The sequence below is a fragment of the Arvicanthis niloticus genome, chromosome 23, assembly GCF_011762505.2.
Source record: "Arvicanthis niloticus isolate mArvNil1 chromosome 23, mArvNil1.pat.X, whole genome shotgun sequence".
In the NCBI taxonomy this organism is placed as follows: domain Eukaryota; kingdom Metazoa; phylum Chordata; class Mammalia; order Rodentia; family Muridae; genus Arvicanthis; species Arvicanthis niloticus.
Window position 1 is genome coordinate 40,713,709 of NC_133430.1, and position 20,670 is coordinate 40,734,378.

The 20,670-nt window shown below is 44.3% G+C and overlaps 1 protein-coding gene across 1 annotated transcript in view; it reads right to left on the reverse strand.

Moving 5' to 3' along the window:
• Rhoj (ras homolog family member J) overlaps positions 1 to 20,670 on the reverse strand; it is an 80,834-nt gene that overhangs the window by 1,576 nt on the left and 58,588 nt on the right. Inside the window, exons 2-4 of the mRNA XM_076921997.1 lie at positions 17,551 to 17,609; positions 7,882 to 8,046; positions 5,703 to 5,798 (exon numbers count right to left, since the gene is read on the reverse strand). Coding sequence (XP_076778112.1) covers positions 5,703 to 5,798; positions 7,882 to 8,046; positions 17,551 to 17,609 — 320 coding nt within the window. The remainder of the gene's footprint in view (positions 1 to 5,702; positions 5,799 to 7,881; positions 8,047 to 17,550; positions 17,610 to 20,670) is intronic.

Here is a 20,670-nt window from a genome sequence, read left to right on the forward strand (position 1 = left end):
CACTGTGTATATTTTTTTATGTTTAAGTGATATGTATTTTGTACTGGGTTAGTGTTCTATTTAAATTATGATAACAATTGCTAATTGTTAAAATGAATTGTTATTGCTATTGATGATGATGATAATTATATGTGTGTGGGCATTTTGCCTGCATGGCATATCTGCACATCATGTGCATGCAGTGCCAACAGAGACCAGAAGAGGACATCAGATTGTCAGGAGCTAGAGTTACAGACTATGTATGTTAGTGGATGCTGGGAATCGAACCCAGATTCTTTGGAAGAGCAATCAGTGCTTTTAACTACTGAACCATCCCTCCAACTCTTTGAAGATGAAAACAAAATGACTTCACACTATGTATGGGTTATATAAGAATTAGAAAATCCCATGAGAAATGTGGAAACCCAGGCCAGAAACTGTTGATTCTCATTAAGAAAATCACTGGCCAGGAAGGCTGTGCTTGGCTGTCAGCTTTGATAAAGGAGGAGACCGGAGTGTTTTTGTCTCACAAGCTCACATGAGCCAACTATGTGCTGAGGGCCTCTGAATATTATGGACATCTGGAGAAACACCCACCCACCCCTTTTCCATTTTCCATTTTGAAACTAACTTTGAAAAAAGCAGATCAAATGCAGCAGAAGTTGGCTGGATATTGGACCTAAAAACTGTGGTGGATGGATGGATGGAAAAACTGGGAGGCAGAAGTGTAAGGGTGAGGGTATTACAGATGGAAGTTTGTGGGTAGCACACTGTGATGCTGAGAGACCAGGAGCAAGCAGCTGTGACTGAATGGTGTCCCCACTAGAATGGATGATATCCTTGGGTTCCAAAAATTCATGCTGGACTCATTTCCAATTTACTATACAGTCAGAGATTTAAATTTTTATTTAATGTATACAATTTAAAGAAACATTTTATGGGTCAGTTGGGATACAGATGTCAGATGCTTTCATCTGTCACCAGGAAGCTTGTATAATGTGGAATGAAGAAAAACTTGTGGTTTAGCTTAGACAAGAAAGGATGCAGCTCAGGCAAGGTAAAAGAGGCATTCACCCATTAGGAGAATTACTTTTAAAATCTTTGTCTCTTGAGAATTGTGTGTGTGTGTGTGTATGTGTGAATGTATGTATATGTGTTAGAATGTATGTGTATGTGAATGTGTGTATATGTGTGTGTGCATGTGTGTGAATGTAATTATGTGTGTGTGAGAGACTATGTGTGAATGTGTGTATGTATGTGTGCATATGTGTGTGAATGTGTGTATGTGTGTTAGAGAATGTGTTAATGTGTGTGTTAATGTATGTATGTGCACATGTATGAGTGTGTGTATGCATATGTGTGCAAGTGTGTGTGTGTGTGTTGAGGTCAGAGGAGGATATCAAGGACCCTGCTCCATCACTCTCTGTGTATGTATGAGTGTGTATATGCATGCGTGTGTGTGTGTGTGTGTGTGTGTGTGTGTGTGTGTGTGTGTGTTGAGGTCAGAGGAGGATATCAAGCATCCTGCTCCATCACTCTCTGTCCTATTCCCTTAAGGCAGGGTCTCACCAAACCTGGAACTTGCTGCTTTGGTTACCCTGGCTGGCTACTGAGCTTCTGGAATCTGACTATCTCTGCCCTTATACTAGGGTTACTGGCGTCTTTGTGGGTGCTGGGGATTTGAACTCAGGTCTTTATGTTTGTAGAGCAGGTACTCTTGCACGCCAAGCCATCTTCCCAGCCCTTGAGATGTATTGTTTTTCTTATTCTATGACCTTTATACTCAGCCCAGCAACAAGTTGGCTGAGCTAACAATCACTGAAATGGGCTTATTGAAAGGTCACAGATAAGAAGACTCAGTATGAAATGAAATTGTTTTGGTCAGGTTCAGACATTTATTTCAAAATTCTTCCTACAGACAGCATCTACTTTTTTGGGTAAGTGTTCTTTTCTGGCAAGAATGGCTATTTTATAAGCCAGTGGGAAATATCAAAAGCAGGGTATTGAGGCCATTGGTGCATGATGAAAACCTACTTTATAGATTTTGTTTTGACAATGGTTTGGCCTTTAGATTTGGAAAAAACTTCAACAACTTATTAAAAACAGGGTATGAGAGAGAGAGAAAGGGATAGAGAGTGTTTTCCCCTAACAATGGCATGAAATGTTATCTGCTGCCTTTGGAAGTTGACATGCACACATATAAAAAGCACAGCAGGTAAAGGACTAACTGAACATACTCCCTTGTAATGTGATGGCTCTGTCAGTTATGCAGAGAGGGAAAAAAACTTGGAAAGTGATGTAGGCTATTGCATTTGGATAAACTTCTTACTAATGATTCCAAAGCCCCAGACCAATTCTGAAAATTCCAGGAGTTTGGCTGATTTCCCTCCATTCACTCTAGGACCTGAGAGATGATGGAGGCTTGCTCCCTTCCTTCCCACATCGCTGACAGTATTTTAGTGTATTAGCCTGTCAGCCGGAGCCTCTGAATGAGGCAGGAGGAGCCCAAACTTGTCTCTTCCAATTCTGACACGGGGAAAGATAATGAGAGTCCATAAAGGCATTGTGTGAGGTGGTTCACGTAACATTATGGTGTGCTGATAGTTCCAGGAAAAGTAGACAAAGGGATTCTGGGTGGAAAAGTAGACATGGGATTCTGAGTATGATTTGGGACATTCCATGTGAGACACAGAGCTCAGTTGTGAGGTGATTGTTTTGCCATGCTCTCTACGTGCTCAGGGGGTCAGAGAGGAGAGTTTGTTGTGGTTCAGGGAAAGGGCACAGACATGTTAAAAAGAATTCGCAAAAAATTTATTACGGTCACCAAAGATTGAAATGGAAAATTGTGTCAAGGAAACACAGCCCTTCTTGTTTACAGCGGGGCCCTTCCCTCATCCTTGAAGCCAAATGATCTATTCATCTGAGTATTTAGCACTCATCTGCAAAAGCTCAGAGCCTCCTCATTTAGACACACACGTGTGCAATCTGCAGTAGGCTTGACCAAACTGACACCTTTCACGGAAGTACAACAAACAAAGGCGGGATTGAGGCTGCAAACAGAACACCTTCCTGATACTTTCTTACAGTACTTAAGGCGCATTGTTCCCAGGGCTGGGAAACACAGTGGTACACAACATACAGGATCTGATGAGAAGAGATGAAAACAAGCCAGCTTGTAACAGGCCAAACCAAGCGAAACAGCAAGCTACTACTTTCCCCCTCCTTTGACTGGGGTGGGGTGCTCTGAAGAAGCACAGCAGTATCTAGAAAGGCTGGGGACTGGAGCCTCGCTGGCAGCATTCTTGCCTGCAACAGACAAAGCCTAGACTTTGATTTCTAGCTCTGTATAAAATGGGATGTACTGATGCCAACCAGCAAGAGGTAGAGGCAAGGCTATCCTCAGGTGTGTGTAGAGTTCAAGGCCAGCCTGGGCTACATGAGAACCTTCTGAAAACCAAACAAAAATCAGTAGCTAGAAGGAACAGAGGCAAATGTCTTCCTGGCTGAGGGCCAACAGGCTCACAGGGATCTTCTGCAGAGTCAGAGCTTGTGGTATGTTAGCTCACTGCGGCACTGCAGGAGCCCAAGGCAGTAAGACTTGTGCCAACGCATTTACAGGCCCAAGAGCCGGCCCTAACTTGTGGAGATAAGGATGCGTCCCTCTCTCAAACCAGAGGATGGAACTACTCTGCTCTGCTGTTCCTAGAAGTCTTTGAAAAAGGATTCCCAAATTGAAGAATTTGTTTGCAGACTAGGAAGGAAGCGAAGAGTACTGTGGGAAGACCATCAACTCAGAACCTCTCTCTGCTGCTCACTTCCATAAACTTCATTTCCCTCTAGGAGAGTTTTGACAATAATGCAAACACCACAGGAGGGGCTTCGAGGATTAACTAAGAGGAAGCCTATGCCACGCCCAGGATCAGATCATCACTGCGTTAACGCTAGCTATTATAATGAAGTATCTGACAGAGGAGTCAAAGACCGAGAACCTAAAAAAGTCTCTGTAATTACAGGAATCACCACAAAACCCGTTTTAAAAAAAATCTCATTTGGTTTTTTTAGATTGAATTTTATATGCTCAACATGATTGTAAACCAGAGAGCAGTTGCTAGGAGAGACTGGCAAAAGGTAATCAAGCGATGAGCCCAGCCACTGTTCTTAAAATAAAGATGAAATGAAGCTGAAGGCTTTGGGGTGACTGTTATCACAGGGAAAAAAAAACCCAAAAACAAAACACAAAAAGCAACTTTCCAAACTCAGAGTGAGGCTAGGAAGCCACCAGACAAAGGTGGGGACAGTCCTAGAGGTAAGGAACACAGAGAGCAGGCTACTGCAGAGATAGTGGGCCCTCCTGCTAGAAGCCACATGTATTTTAGTGACCTCATCTGAGGTTGGATGTTGGAGGAGACCCTCAGATCCACTCATTTTCCCAGGGGCCACACACATGGCTGGAGAAGCCAGTGGGGATGATGGTTGGGTGCCCAGGTGCTGGTGTGCACACAGCTGGATTCAACTGTGTCTGTGATTTAGATGTGCTCATCTCCCCAGGGCCATTTCCTCACCTAAAAGAGGTTTAGCATGCCAACATCTCCCCAGGTGGCTTACAGGACTGTGGCAGAAGTAGGGAGGGTTCAAACATCTTTGTGTTGTCCTTATGCATTGTACCCATAAAACACCAAAGCCAATCTACTTCCGTTTGGGACCTTTAAACAAGCTTTAATAAGAGAAATCCCATTGTCTGTCTGTCTATCCTTCTATCTGTCTGTCTATTCTATCTGTCTGTCTATCCCTCCATCTATCTATCTATCTATCTATCTATCTATCTATCTATCTATCTATTATCTATCTAAAGAATAATTTGTACTTAACATCATTCTTGACTGGTTTGGAGAAATGTATGCTTGTGGGCATACATTTTTCAGGGTTAGTTACTTAGAAAGTAAAACATTAAAATTTTAAACTCTCCTGCTTGGGTTGATAGACTAAGTCAAGGAGAAAGTAGATTCAGATTAGAGAATTATGGCCCCTAAGTCTCCTTCTGCACATGTATCCATTATAGTGGTTGCTCCGCTCATGTCTGGTGACAATGGGCAGGCAGAGATTTGGCGTTTGGCAAATACATTTTGAAGCAATTCTGTAACAAGATCACTGTTTATGGGTGACTCTCGGAAGTGAATAATGGTCAGGGGAGGTAATTCCAGCTTCGCTCAAGCCATTTAGATCCCGCACCCTGTTACTCTCCGCTGTGTGTATGTTTTCATATGCTATTCACGGCGCTGCCCAGACTAAGTGGCTATTCATTATAGGAAGAGAAGGATTAGACAAGAGAAACCTGCCAGATTGCAAATCCAATTCTCTACCTGGAAAAAAAAAATCACAAAACACCTCATGTGGGGTCATTTAGATGAGTTTCACTGGTGATAAGCGGGGAGGTTTCCAGGTGTGTGCCTAATGAGTCCCCTTAGTTCATGCTAAATGTGGCAAGTTCATGATCTTGACACTGCCGAAGCAAAACGGTAAGTGCTTAGTTATTGAAACTCTTGAAGTTTCTTAATGAAGAAGAGAAGGTGCCAGCTGACAGGAACACTCTCCAAAATGGCTCCTTCTAGCTCTCGTAGAACAAGAGAGAAGCACAACATAAAGATCAGAAACACTTTGCAGTTTAAGGCAGAATCCTGTGTAGCTCACCCATCCCTGAACACACAATTCAAACGTGATCATACCGCTTTCGCCAGCTTCACACCGTGCTCATAGGTGAGGGGCTTCTCCTTCATGTACAGCAGCCGTGCCAAGGTTTTGGGGTCATCTCGAAGATCAATCTGGGACAAAGATATGTTAACTATTTTCAGGTCTTATCAGTTATTTTCAAGTGGAGACATAATATAGTACCTGATTGCATCTTAACTTCTCTGATGTTGCTGGAGGTTTTCCAAGAAAACAATATACATGCCTGTGCTATGTTTGAGAGTGTGATTTTTCTTCTCTTTGTCTATCTCTCTCTCTGTCTCTCTTCATCTCTTTCTGTCTCTCTTCCTTCATCTCTCTCTGTTTCTCTCTCTCTGTTTCTCTCTCTCTGTTTCTCTCTCTCTGTTTCTCTCTCTCTGTTTCTCTCTCTCTCTCTCTCTCTCTCTCTCTCTCTCTCTCTCTCTCTCTCTCTCTCTCTCCCCCTCTCATTGTTTGACGCAGGGTTTCTCTGTGTAGCTCTGGCTGTCCTGGAACTCACTATGTAGACCAGGCTGGCCTCCAACTCACAGAGATCCACTTGCCTCTGCCTCCCAAGTACCATGATTAAAGGCATGTGCCCAGTATTTTTTTTTTTTAACTTGAACGAAGCAGGGTGGCCTTATATACTCTCCTTCACAGCAGTTACCCTGGCTTCTGAGAACATCCTCCAATGGCATGGGTACCTTTTAATGATTACTCACCTGACTGTAACTCATATTACTTACTATATAATATTTTTTGTGGCTTCGGATCTATTGTTTTTTCTCCCCCTCCCCAGTCAAATCTTGACCTTCAAAGGGGTTGGAGATTTTCTACCCGTGAGACCTTTTCAACAGATAACAAATGGACAGGGAGGCTTTGCAGAGGAGTCCCAGTGAGGAGAGGCCAAAGGGTTTCCCTAGTGAAGCAGCAGAATATCTCTCAAGGGGGAGGGCAGCTTTGAGGGCAACAGGTGAAAGCTGACACTTTACTAAATGTAGTTTCTTTCAAACGTATGTGGGCACGCAGGGTTTGCTTCCTGCAGGAAGTTGGTATGGAGATGCTAGGATTCCATAGATTAGAACAATGCTTACGCAAAGTCATAGTTTTATGTTTCCATTTTCTTTTTATTTTTCTAAATCACTTGACTTAGTGACTATTCTAAACAGACTCAAGTCACAACGAGAGCTTTGAATGCCAATTACATATTTTGGCAGTAGGATCTAGATTTCTCATAATAGACAGGTATTAATATTTGCAGTTGAAGCTAAAACACTTCATTTAAACAAACAGTTATTGTTCAGGGCAGAAACACGACTCATCCTCAGCCGTGTGGATACACGAGATGTACGTTGTATCTAAGTGAACACATATAACCCCTTCTGCCTGGGTTGTTTTTAGAAGTCATCTTTCTTTCATTTACGGTTTTTAAAAATTTTTCTCTTTGTCAAATAGGATTTAAAATAAGAAATCAAAAGAAGCAGTGAGTGAGGCAGACAGAGAGCCCTGCAGCCATAGTATGGTCCTGAGATCGGAACACTAACACCGATTTTAAGACAACCAAGAACTAAAGCCATTTGAGCTATGAACAGTTCAGACAGTCCTCCACCAACAAGAGAGTTATTGATGGAGAGTCAAGCTGAGGAACCTTATCAGCTTCCGGACTCTTCCAAGGCCTTGGCAGTTTATACCTGTTACTCTCAAACATATGTGTTGTAACATCCCTAATGTCTGACTAAGGAGTTATGGAAATGCAGAACAGAGAGTTTCTTTCTTCCCCAGCAGGGCCGTCAAGGAAGTTTGTCATGGTATCTGCCCTGTCCAAACCTAGGGTCATACGGACCCACACACCTATTTCGCTGTATTGAAACAATTGTGTCTAGCTTTAAAAGCATGTCAAACAGTATGTAATCGGTGCTCTTGTTTTGTTACTCAGTTCAGGGCTGGGAAGAGTATCTGCTAAATAATTATCTTGTTATTTATAAAACAACCTGTGAGCTTAATTTTAAAGGCCAGACCCAAACTTTCTCCTGCATATTAAATAGCCCTATAACTTTTCCAACTAGGTAGTTGTGCACCTTCAGAACTTCTCCGCACAGAGATGATATACCTGAGAATCTGTCGTGGTGTTTGATAGAATGCAGGGTTCACCTTTCTTTCACACAGTCTCTCCCACCCGCCCATCACCCTCAGTTTAACCTGGGTTCCAATGAGCACGTAGGGCACATGAGGCATGCAGTCCTTCAGTTCCGGGACCCACTCCTCCTGAACGTTGTGATAAGAGGCAGGGTTTACGACAGAGAAGCAGATGAGAAACACATCGGTGTTGGGGTAAGAGAGTGGCCGCAGCTGGTTGTAGTCTTCCTGTGGGAAGAACAGAGGACAGTTAGTGCAGGTTGTGTGCAGAGGCTCTGTGTAGTTCTTAGGACTCATACAGGGAAAGGCCAGAGTAGCACTGCTGAGCCGATCACAAATTGCCCATTTCAAATCAACTTAGAAAAAAAAAAAAAACTTAAACAGCTTCATTGAGGTAGAATTTACACATCATAATGTCTACTCACTCACTTCTCCTTTATAACCAACTGTATATTAGTTTAAGATCTAGCCACCATGTTTTGTTACATCACAGTTGGGGAAGTCAGCAAATCTGTCTCCTCACAGAGTTATTGATTTTAACGATAACAACACCTAAAACCGTCTCTCAGCCCATAACCATTACCTAACCACACTTTCCTACCATCTGTGTATCAATGGTAGCTTCTAGAATTATCCATCCTGCTTAAGGGTAATTTTGTGCTTTGACTGATATCTCCTTACTTCCTGCCCCTTCTTGCCCTGGTAACAACCAGTCCCCTCTGCTTCTCTGTCTTCAGAAACTCACTCACGTAGACAGTACAATTAACAAGGATGGACACAGGTCTCGAGGGACACTGGAGTTGCATTATCTGGAACATGTATTTAAATTAGTGGGTCATTGGCCCACAAATCTCTTCAACAATTAAACATTGTTTTCAAATTGAACATAGAGTGAGCTAAACTACAAAGTAAGTGTTGTTGCCAAATGAGATACCTCTGTTGAGGAAATGTGTTTAGGACTTGTTCCTCAATGTACCCCGGTGCCACAGTGTGGTCAAGTTAAAAGCCAGGTGTTTAGTGGCCAAGGAGTTTTAGGCCATTCAATAAATAGTCATTGTATATTTTAATAGAATTTAGTAACACATAGGCAATAGGAATGTGTGCACGTGTGCACGCACATTTCCTTTTATATATGCATCCACACACCATTGTATACACCACATATTTAGACCTGTCAATGTATACATTATACATTATACATACATGTTGTAGAACACTGGCCTTTCCTTGGTCATTCCTACCTCATTGTGATTACAGGGAACGGGTCTGTTGATGAACCCTCAGCTTTTCTGTGGGCTTTTACCACAGTGGCTCTCATCAGGGCCACATGGAGAACTTTTAGAAAATCGTGGCACATGCTAAGACCCTCAAGTGAGGGAATCTCAGGCATCACTTGTTACTCTGCCATCTTGTCCTTCCACTCAGACTGCCACAAATGGATCTGGGCCCAGTTTGATTGGTTTTCTTGTCTTCTACCTATACCCTGTCCATAGCAAGTAGTTTTATGGAAAAAAGATGACTTGATATATAATGTGGGATTTAGGGGCTGGAAAGATGGCTTATTGAATGTTTAGGTTGTTCTTCCAAAGAACCCAGGTTTGATGACCAGAATCAATATGACAGCTCACAATGGTCTGTAACTCCAGGGTCCTCTTCTGCCCTCCATGGGTGTAGGCATGTAAGTGGTGCACAGACATGCATGTAGACAAACACCCATACAAATAAAATAATAAAATAAAATTAAAATGATTTAAAAAGTGGGCTTTACAGTGACCTCTAGGTGAGCAAATTCTGCAGGTCCTCCTCCTCTAAAATCAGAATCTCTGGAGCACTGGACTGGATAGTGAAGAATCCTGTACTGATTGGTCAGGTGGAGCCGAGAGTGGAGAGACCTGATTTGTACATAGCCCCATCATCTTCACCATGAAAGCTTGGGTCTGGGGATCATTGCCAAGGACCAGGCGCCATTACAAGAAGTGTGTGTATTACTTTCTGGAGTTCTGGGAGAAGCACTAGACAGATGGTGCTGACAGCCTTCTCCTTTCACAGAAGAGGAGGTCAAGGTAGAGGTATCCACAATAGGTCAATGCTACCAAGTTATTGAATACCACAGTCTGTGTGCGTCCTGACCTAGCTTTTGATTTGGACTGTTATTGCCGTATCTCAGGACTTTAGATGACACATTACGGTTTTTTTGTTTTTTGTTTTTTTTTAAACTTGGCTATCTAGGAATATATTACTGCAGGGATGCATTGTCTGTTTTATAGAGGGCATTGGCTCCAAATCGCCACAAGATGGCAGCAGACACTGTGTATTTAAAATCTCAAAGCTTCTGCTCCCTCTACACTCAAAAACCAAACCAAACCAAACCAAACCAAACCAAACCAAACCAAACCAAACCAAACCAATCCGATTAGCTGGGGAACCAGACAACAGGAGGGAAGCTGATAACTGGTGGTCTGAACGACAGACAGTGTTTATTTAATCCTTGATTCGCTAGCCTTTGAACAAATGCTGCTTAGACGATAGGAGAGTCGGGGAGCTGAGAGGTATGTTCATTTGCTTTCCTGGCAAAGTGGCTCAGGTCCCCGGCGCAGGAATTTCTGGTGGTGTCAGCTTCCGGCTTCACGGTGCTCTGGATTCTAGATTTCTTTGCTGTAGGACTTAGTCCTGTTGTGTAACTCTATTGAAAATGACAGATTACTTATTGGATTTGTGGCTCTGTCAAGGCTGCTGCATGAACTGTATAAGGTGATTAAGAACTGGGAATCAAGTGAGGAAATGAGAATGAAAATACACAAAATAGTTCCACGTGTGTGAACTGAGTTTCCTGCCTCTTTAGTTGGTCTGCTAAGGCAGAGTCTTCATCTGACCGAACTGGAAAATTCCATTGTCAAGTCCAGACAGTCCTCTACACCCGAATTCTTACGCTAACTTCCGAAGGACTCAGTCTGGCAGCACAGGCATCTCGAGAGCTTTTTAGACTCCCAGATGTTTATGGCTTAAGCTCATGGGGATCCCCCCAAGAGCCCCAAGTGGTCCAGTCTGCCTCAAACAGTTTCAGGGTCTCAGGCTACCATACTTCCTTCTTCCTGCCGTCAACCTTGCAGCTCTCAGAATCAGACATTTAAAAGATTTCAACAGAAATAGAGGAAAATTGCTTCCAATGAAGGTTTAGACCCGGCAGGCAGGAGCTCACCACCCTTGGTTGTGGCTGTGGCAGAAACCCAGAATTAATAATAAAAAGGTCTTGGTGGTGCCAAGGGCTTGATGATGCCAAGAGGTTGGGCATTTGAATTCATACCTGCTGGTGGCCTGACTGAGTTCTGTGGCTCTAAGCACACGTGCAGTGTAGATTATGGTCACGTGGAAATGGTGGGGTTCAGCTTCGAGGAAGGGCTAAGTGACCCTTCTGGCACTGAGGCCCCTTCTAATGCTACTCTGGGCAACAGGTGCCTGTGTGTATTTTAAAGAGCTGGTGTGTTAACTCATCAAAGCCACTAGATAGTGCTTTGGAGGGCCAGGATGGACACAAAGGGATTTGGGGCAAGGGTAGGGTAGGTAGGGATTAGGGGGCATGTAGGTTTTTGAGTACCTGCTACCCTTTGCACAGAGGTGGACCTGGGGCTGCCAGGTGTGTGCACTTCGGGAACTCTCAGCACAGACTGGTCAGTTTCCCAGGCCCTAAAGATGTTCACGAGTAGGTTCGCCACAAAGGGACAGTGCTGAAGCCACAAAGCCATTAGCTCTCCTTGCGTTTGGATCCCCGGGAACTCATTGCACAGTGGATTTATACTCAGCAACGGGTCTGGCGTGAAGCCTAGAATGCGCATGTCTGCTAAGTGCCCAGGGGCTGCTGTCTGTGTTGTTAAGGAAAGCAGCCTGCGCAGAGTTCTGTCCCATGCTTCACACTCGAAGAGGCTGGGAGTAGAATTCTGCTTCCTTTGCTTTGTGGGCTCCCTGACATTTATCCCAGGTTGCAGGCACCAGCTCTGGCTTCCATAGTCTAAGTTTAGCTAGTCTCAGAAAGCTGCACAAGGCGTGAGCTCGGGATGTTGCCCAAGAACATGAGGGGTGGAGACAACTTCTCTGGACTCAAATCCCTCCCTCGCCTGTCACTACTACTTCGGTGTAGTTTGTGAGTTCTCGTTATCTCAGTTTCTTTATCTGTAAAGTGTAGAATGCTCATCCCGTGGTGAGAATACAATGCTTTAGTATGTGTGACTCCTCGGATTGATGCTTTGAATACAGTAAGTATTTAAATGACAGAGTGAAAAGGTCCATCCCTCATCCAAAGTCAGCAACAGTTGCAGGTCCTGGAACCCCCGCCCCTATCCCCACTGGATGCCAGGGGCGACTCTGAAATTCACTTCTCTGAACTCAAAGTAGTAATGAGATCGGAATGTTTGTGAACTGTGATTGTGTCTTTTAGTCAAAGTTCTTCATCTTTGCTTTTGCTAATCTTGGGAAAGGTAAGAATGGGTCCTTAGTTACTTTTTAACCAACAGCTTATCACGTGGGCAGCATCCTCCAAACAGCGCAGTCTGAGAAACCACGCTGAGATACATGGGATGAGAAAGTTTGAGTTGCTTATTGAGAGAAAAACATTTATTCTGAGGTTTTAGGCAAACTTTCCATAAAGTGTCGACGCTAGACCCTGTGCTCCAGATGGCCCTGTTGGCTCAGACAATAGCAGAGGAGGAAGTCTTATGTGCTTCCAAGCGGACCTGGGGTTGCCTTTAATAAGCCCCAGCTGTACCCCCCTCCTGCTCGCTCACATGCGTCTGACGAAGAAGCCCTTGTGGGGAGAGAGGAGCTTCACGTATGTATCAGGTCCTGGTGAAACTGTGTGGTTGCAGCCCTGAGCCAGGGAGGCCTTCCTGCTCCCACAGTCACTGGTGGCTGCTAAGCTGCCCTGGGCTGTGGTTTGGCAGTGAGAGATACCAACCAACCCACATCCAATGTGCAGGCCACCTTGCGTCTTGAGGGGCGCATGTGCAGGAAACTCAGATGCGTTCTGAGGAGAAACTGGTGCCTGATTAGGGGACTAGCAGAGAAGGCTGCTCCTGGCTCCTGACACCAGGGCACAGTCATTCCCTCTGGCAGTGATGCTAACTGCTACTTCTGCTAGTGCTTGCTGTCTTTGAGAAACACCTACAGGGAGTGTGGCCCAAGAGCAGGCTTTTCTCATTATCGTTTGTTTGGGTGAGGGTCCACAGAGAAGAGGGAAAGATGCCTCACCACCATGGCTGATCAGCTGCAGACACAGAGGACACCTGGCCCTGAACACTGGCTTGGGAAACCCCTCTCACATTCTACTCTTCCCCAGGTCACGAGTGCTCAGGCTAGGCTCAATCCTCGCCACTCTGGAGTCATGCTTTCCACGTTGTTTCTCATGGCACAACAAGCCAGTGAGGCATGGAGTACGTCTTAGAACTCCGAGAACTTAGAACTTCCCGTAGCTGTGCCAGAGAACTGAGCGCAGGAACCACTTTCAGAGAAACTGTCACCTATACTTGACAAGGAGCGTGAGTCATACAGGTGACCTGGCCTGATGTGAATAGATTATAGATTAAGCTGGAGGAATGCCCTATTACTTGCTGGGTGATCTGAGGGGTAAATTCCTTACTAATCTTGTTTGATTTTTTTTTTTTTTTGAGACAGGATTTTCTCGGAGTAGTCCTGGCTATCTCAGAACTTGCTCTGTAGACCAGGCTGGCATCGAATTCAGAGATCCACCGGCTTCTGTCTCCTGAGTGCTGGGATTACAGGTGTGCACTACCAACACTAAGTGTCTGGAATTCCATCCAAGTGAATTCTGAAGGAGAGATTTTCCTTCAGAGTGCTCCATTCAAAGGCCAAATGATAGTTTGTCTCAGGAGTCTCGGGAGGAAGCCAGCTCCTAAGTGCTGGCAGCATATGCATGGCCTCATTAGAAACCATCGTTAGCAAAAGCTTGGCTGAGCTGGGAAATGGAGAGCTTGAGACTAACTCAGCAGCCGCCATGTTGGAGACCGAATCTCGGAGAGGCAACCCTCAGGGTTGCCTTTGAGGGTAGAGATAACAACTTTCTCTCCTGATCTTTCAGAATACACTTGCTACTTGAGTTGTTCTCAATGCAGCTCCCCTCTCCCCCCACACCCACAGTTAGCTCAGGACAAAGGTGAGGGCACACCTCTATACTCATGTAAGAACATCTAATTACTCAGGTTAGATAGAACTTGATAGCCGGGGTTAGCGACTTAATGCCATTGTGCGTTTGTGGTTCTGGATCTATCAGTCTGTTTTGAGATTAGTTCTCTTTCCTTATTTAGTGATAGACTCAGTGAGTAATTTTTAATTAGTTGTACGTATTCCTTGTGGCTTCAGTGACATCTCATAGAGTGTTGCTGAAGGCTACGCTGTGCTACTTAGAACGGGGACTAGAACTTTTGGGACAAGTCTTACATGATGGCTGTTCTTGGTTGTCAACTTGACTACATCTGGAATTAACTAAAAGCCAAGTGGCTGGGTTCACCTGTGAAGGATTTCTCTTAATTAAATCATTTGAAGTGGGAAGATCCTCCTTTAATCTGGGCCACGCCGTCTGCTAGCAGCCTATGTAAAGGACACAGAGAAAGGAAGTTGCTCTTTGCCTGCTTGCTCTTGCTTGCACTGGCAAGTCTGTTTCTTCTCTGGCATTAAAGCCCACTTATGTGGGTTTCTGGCATATACAGAAGACATCCAACCTCATGGACTAAAAAAGACTGCTGGATTCTTGGGCCTTCTGTTGGTAAACATCCATTGCTGGGCTAGCTGGATCATAGCCTGTAAGCCATTCTATTAATGAATATATAATAAATAATAGATATATGATGTATGACATCATATATTACATATTTGTTCTATTGGTGTTCATCTAGAAAGCCCAGACTAACACACCTTCTAAATTAAATTAGCTGTGAAGTTTTTAGGTAATTTGTAGATGTTGTTATTTTGTTAGGAACATGCTTCCTCTATCAGAGACTTAGATTCATTGATTTGGGGCTGGGGTGTGAGGGCCTGCATTTCTTTCTGTTGTGTTTTTGAGACAAGGTCTCATGTAGCCCAGGATGACCTTGCTTTTCCTGTGTAGCTGAGGATAGGCTTAAATCTCTGACCCAGTTGTCTTTGTCTCCTGAGTATTTCTTGACACCCATTTCTAAGATGCTCCATGTATGAGCAATGATGCCCACTAGCCATCAGCACTTTAATGACAGTTCCCCAAGTCACGGCTCTCAAAGTGTGCTGTTCAGGGGAGCAGCAATGGAAACCTAGCATAAGTGCAAATTCTTGGGGACTATCCTGGACTCGTAGAATTGGAGACTGTGGGGTGGAGCCCGTGGCTGGTTTTTATCAAGCTCTGAGTTGTTCTGGTGCCATGGTCAAGTTTGGGAGTCATTGTTCCAGAACAGGAATGTTGGCTTATCCTTTATTGTAATGTGGTTATCCCTGCATTTAAAATCTTTCACTCCTGAAAAGGCTCCCTTGGGTCTTGATTCAAACTCTTTTTGATTAATTACTTCAGTTCTTTCAGGATTTCTTGAAAATTATCTTTCAAAGTTCTTAATCATAGAACCGGAGGCCCAGAAGGAACCTTCTGCTATGTTCTTATTTCTTTTTTTCCACACTTCGTGGCTTCGTGCTCCCATGTGAATGTTGTCTATCCAGAGACTTCAAAAATAGGTGGAGAAAAACATCAAGGTGAGAGTTAAGTTGAAGAAATAGCTGGAACCTGTTTGTTATTATATTTTACAGCACCTCTCACCCTGTGTCAGAGGTTGGGGCCACCCTACAAGCTTCAATTTCAAGTTTAAAGGTATTTTCACAATCTATTATCACTTCCACTCTTACACAAGTTTTTTTTTTTATTTAAAGGACAGGTTAATGGGAAACAATAACTCAGCTCTACAAGAGCTTTTAAACAGTTTTATTAGATGTGAAGTGAAATAGGGATCAAGGGATATTGCTCTTGGGGCAACTGATGCATAGGACCCGACAACTGCTGTGGGCTACGACAGAAGCGTGGGAGAGCAGAATGGGCACAGGCTTCCAGAGTTTTCTAGGAAGGCAAGGGGGGCGGGAAGCAGTTTCAAGAGTATAAGAGAGTCCTTGTTGTCTTGAGCTTTGCAGACCGGGTTGTGTGCACTCCACCCATGTGGAGGAATGGAGACACCCTGCTGCTTACGTGATTGAGTTAGAGTAAGCAATTCCAGGTTCCAAATCCATGTACCTCATTTGCTGAAATGTTTTCTGGTAAGATACACTCTTTTGTATCAGACGACCCAAATTGATTTTTCCCCTTGAGTAGCTGTGGGGACATAGTTCCCCTAGTTTTGTTTCTGTTTCTTGACATTGATGGGACAGGTCACCCTACCCCTTAGTTCTGACAGTGTTTTTTTTTTTTTTTTTTCCAAACAGCCATCTGGCCATGAGTAGAAGCTGGAGGGTCCTGGGAAGGAACCTTGGGCTGATGCTAGACTATCCAGACTCCCTGCCCTGGATGGAAAACACGGCTTTGGTGTCTCACATACACTTGTCAGTGGTCCTTGCAAATGCACACTGAAGACCTTGAAGAATTTCCACTTATTTATTTTCTAGTAGAGAGCTTTCAAGTTGAGCAAAATGAGCTATCTTCAGATAATTGTGAGAAAAGGTCTCGACAAATGCATAGCTTTTAACAATTACCAAAGAACTCATAGTGGGAAATACCATGGCCAAACACTCACGCCAAAGGACTTAAGCTGAATAAATTTGAACTGACTGAACAACCCGCTGATTTTGACCTAAATAAATGATTCAAGACATATGGTAACACGCTCTATCCAAGAAATTAGGCCACAGCCACGCATGGCTCATGCACATCCTCTCCTCCACCCGGCGAACTTCTTACACTGGATGTTTTCCACAGCCCCGTGTGACGTGTGAGGTGCAGGAAAAAGCCGTTACCAGGTGCTGTTGCCCAAGGACAACCACGTGCAGCCTCACTGCTGGGGATTCATGTCCATGCCTTTCGTTCCAAAACCCAGAGAAGCACTTGTGACAGAAGAAGAATGTTCGGGGAATCTTAGAAACTGTAGAGTCAGTTTTCAGTGGTTTGGGGTTGACCTTCATCATTGGAATGTAGCCAGACCCCTGCTTTCCTTTCAGAGCTTAATCCATCTTATCCACCCCATCTCCTTTTGAACTTTTTCACAGTTCATTAGGTAAATCAAATAAAAGAGAGGCCAAGAAAATAGCATGGGGGCAAAAAGTGTGAAACTACAATTTGTAAAATAGATTCGGACATCTTGGATGTGGAATAGGTTTGGGTTGGAGGCAATTGAAACTCTTGGCTAGAAATGATATTTTGAATATTGATGGTTCGTCAGTGTTTGACATATCACCAGTGTCTTAGACAATGACTTAAGTTTATATATATATATATGTAATATATATTACACATATATGTAATATATAATATATATAAATTATTATATACATTCCAGATTATGCAGCAAGATATATTTAAAATTAATATATATGAGTAAACATATATATATAATTAAGAATGTACATTTGGTCATTGTTTGGGTAGAAAAGTGTATGTGCTCCGATGGTCAGATTGAGAAATGTTCATGTTGTTAGCTTCTGAATGATGAGCCGAATGAGGAACCATTTCTCTCCTACGTCCCCTTCCTCAACCCTGAAGGCAACAAGGCAGTGAGCTCATACCTGTCCTGCGGTGTCATACAGTCCAAGCAAGTGCTGCTTGCCTCCCACTGTCACGGTAACTAGGAGAGAAGAGAAGAGAATTCATAAACACAGGTTTCGATCGGAATGTCTCATGCCAGCGTCTCTCTGGGCAGGGAGGACGAGCATATGTCTCACTGGTGTATATTCTAAACCAAGTTGACAGCATGGTTTCTGAATGAAAGAGAACCTTGGGCCGCAGTGACAGCAGATGGTCTGAGCCACCTCCAAATCTCTCAATGGAGGTGGATATTTTTGGTGTCACTCGAGTACTCTGTAGACTGTTTGGTGACCTTTACTAGGCTCTGCAATATGAAGCTCGTGAAGGAAAGAATGTTCGGTTCCTTTCTGGCTAGGTTATCACAATCTTTGCTTTCGGCCACCTCTCAGGATACAGAATCAGGTAACAAACCATTAGACATCTCTGTGTTCTTGGGGCTGAGTAGATGGCTCTGTTGGTAAAGTGCCTACTGTTCAAACATAAAGACTTGACTTCGGATTCCCAGCACTCATGTAAAAAAAGCATGCACCTACACATATGACACACACACACACACACACACACACACACACACACACACAGAGAGAGAGAGAGAGAGAGAGAGAGAGAGAGAGAGAGAGAGAGAGAGAGAGAGCGCACACTGTTTGTACCTGACTTTGAGATACTGATAAAACCCAGGTGGTGTGTCTGGGCATGTGGTTTTAGGTATGTGGTTTCACATACCTACAGGGTTAGATTTAGCCAGCAGGCTTGATGTCATGCCAAGCAATTGTACCCAAGGTGAGGAGTAATGTGGGCACACCAGCCGCTCCGCACACGTCTGGAAATGACATAAGGTCTCAAGTTGCTGCTCAACCGAGAGGGACCAGATTGCATGCAGGAGGGATATGGTTCTCTTGGTGAGTGGGAAGAGCGAGTTTAAACATAAAGGAACCTCAAACTCTCTTCTGGGAAGCAGGGAATCAAATATGCATGAACACCTCCCTCCCCCAGTTGATTAGAAAACAAACAAGGACAGACTAAAGTGGGTTTGGTCCCCTCTGCTGTCAGCTGTGCAGGACAGGAAGGGTGACAGGACCAGGGCCTTTCAGAACTGGATCCCTAATGTGTCAGACACATTCCCTAGCCCGCAGTGCAGGGTTGCTGACTTGGATTTGATATTTACTTTGATTTATTTTCGGGTTGATGGGGGTCATGTATGTAAAAACGTTTCTTAATACCATTCTTTGAGACGCACTTGTTTTAATGGCACAGCTCCTGGGGGGGGGTGGGGGGAGGCTGTTTTTTTTTTTTTAAATCCACTCAGATCCACATGTGATCTGTTTGATAAAACGACTGCAGCTAGCCGTGCTTCTGAACGTGTGTGTTTTTAAACATCAAACTCAGCTCAATGAAATCCCCACTGCAATGATAATTGATGGCCAGGGATGGGACATTTCAATATTTTTACTTCTGTCCACAAGTCAGACTTAGCAATAGAAATAGAGGTGCCCAGAGTTCTTTGTTCTGCTTATTTCCTTCTTTGTGCACATTGGCAGAAGAGAGTCTGGGCTGCTGTTCCTGAAGTCAGCCTAAATGGGTTCTTTAATGACCAATGGCTTACCTAGTCATGGATCAAGAATGAATGGAAGAAATCCAGTTATTATAACATGGAATTTCCTGCCTCCAGTGAGCTGGGTACATGGAGGTCAGGCTGCTGTTCAGGAGATCCTGCACACTCTTCTGTGATCTACAGGCCCAGGACCACTAGGAGGCAAGACTTAGAAGTTGAGCCATCCCAGAGGCCATCCCGAATACTGCAAATATTCCTAAGAAATGCCCGTGACCTTTGTCACTAGAGTCCTGCAAGTCCAGCTCTCACACCCGCCTTTTCTTAGAGAACAGTTATTCCCCTCAACTCCTTTTCCTTCAGTACCCCTCCTTTTCTCCACGGTAGTGGGGACTCTAGGGAGTCCACCAGGCCTGAGATCAGTGTGAGCAAGGACCATTAAGCCGGGATTGGAGATTCTGTACCCTGCCCCTCTTCCTGGACTGAACTCAATATTGGAATCAGAGAGAGCAGATGCAGAGCAAGTAAAAGCATAGCCACATGCAGTGTAGCATGCACAGGGGAACACAGAGGCCTGGGAGCATGGCTGAGCATGCAAGCATTTATATGCTGTGCTAGCATGTGGTCAGAGAAGGCTTTCTGGTGGAGATGTCTGAACTGAGTCTGTATGGATGGCCCTGTGTTTCCTAGGCTGTTGTGGCTTCCCTGTCAGCCTTTACTCTGAAGGCTTTTTGTCAGGCTCGTAAAGTCTTTTGGCTAAGGAAATGGCAAGAAAAAAAAATGAAGAGAACTTCCTCGGGTTAACGTGGATTGGTGGTGCAGGGTAGTGGGGAGACAGTTGTTGGCATGGAAACGTGGTGGATTTTCAGCATTGCTCCTCCAGCTGGGCTGGAGGATGCAAAGAGCAGGGCTCAGGGCCTGTGTCCTTATCTCCGAGAGTTGCTCCAGCTCCTTTTTCCTGTTTCTGCTGGAGGACATCAAGGGATGTCAGAGACAGAGGTCAGTATCAGTTGTCCAAGACATGGCTTTGTGAGTCCTGGGCCAGCAGTGGATGTCTTATTGTTTACCAACTTGTGTCCCACAAGGCTCCGCAGCTCGGCAAGGACTTAGTCAACAACTCCACTGGAAGGAAGGTGCTGCCACCAAGTGCTAATCATCCATGAAATGAGGTCACAGCGGGGTTGCTCACCCCAGACTGCTCTGCCTTTGACTCCTTTCTCTTCATCATTAGAGCAACCCTGGGGACACCATCGAGCACACCTAAATCCTGTGCTTCTTTTCTATGTGAAAAAACAGGTCCTCGTGGAAGAAGGAGAGAAGTGGCTACCACAGATTATCTTCCGACCTCCATGTGTGTGTGCTGCGGCCTGCCCGTCCCCTCCCCCTAAATAAATGTAATATGAGTGTTTTTAAAAAGTGCAATCCTAGAACATTCGTGAGGAGGATATAAAAGGAGAAAATATCTGTCATATTTCACAGTAGATGCTGAAGGAATGTACCCAACAAGGGCCCATTCTGAGGACAGGGGGCAGTCTGTCTTTTTTTTTTTTTT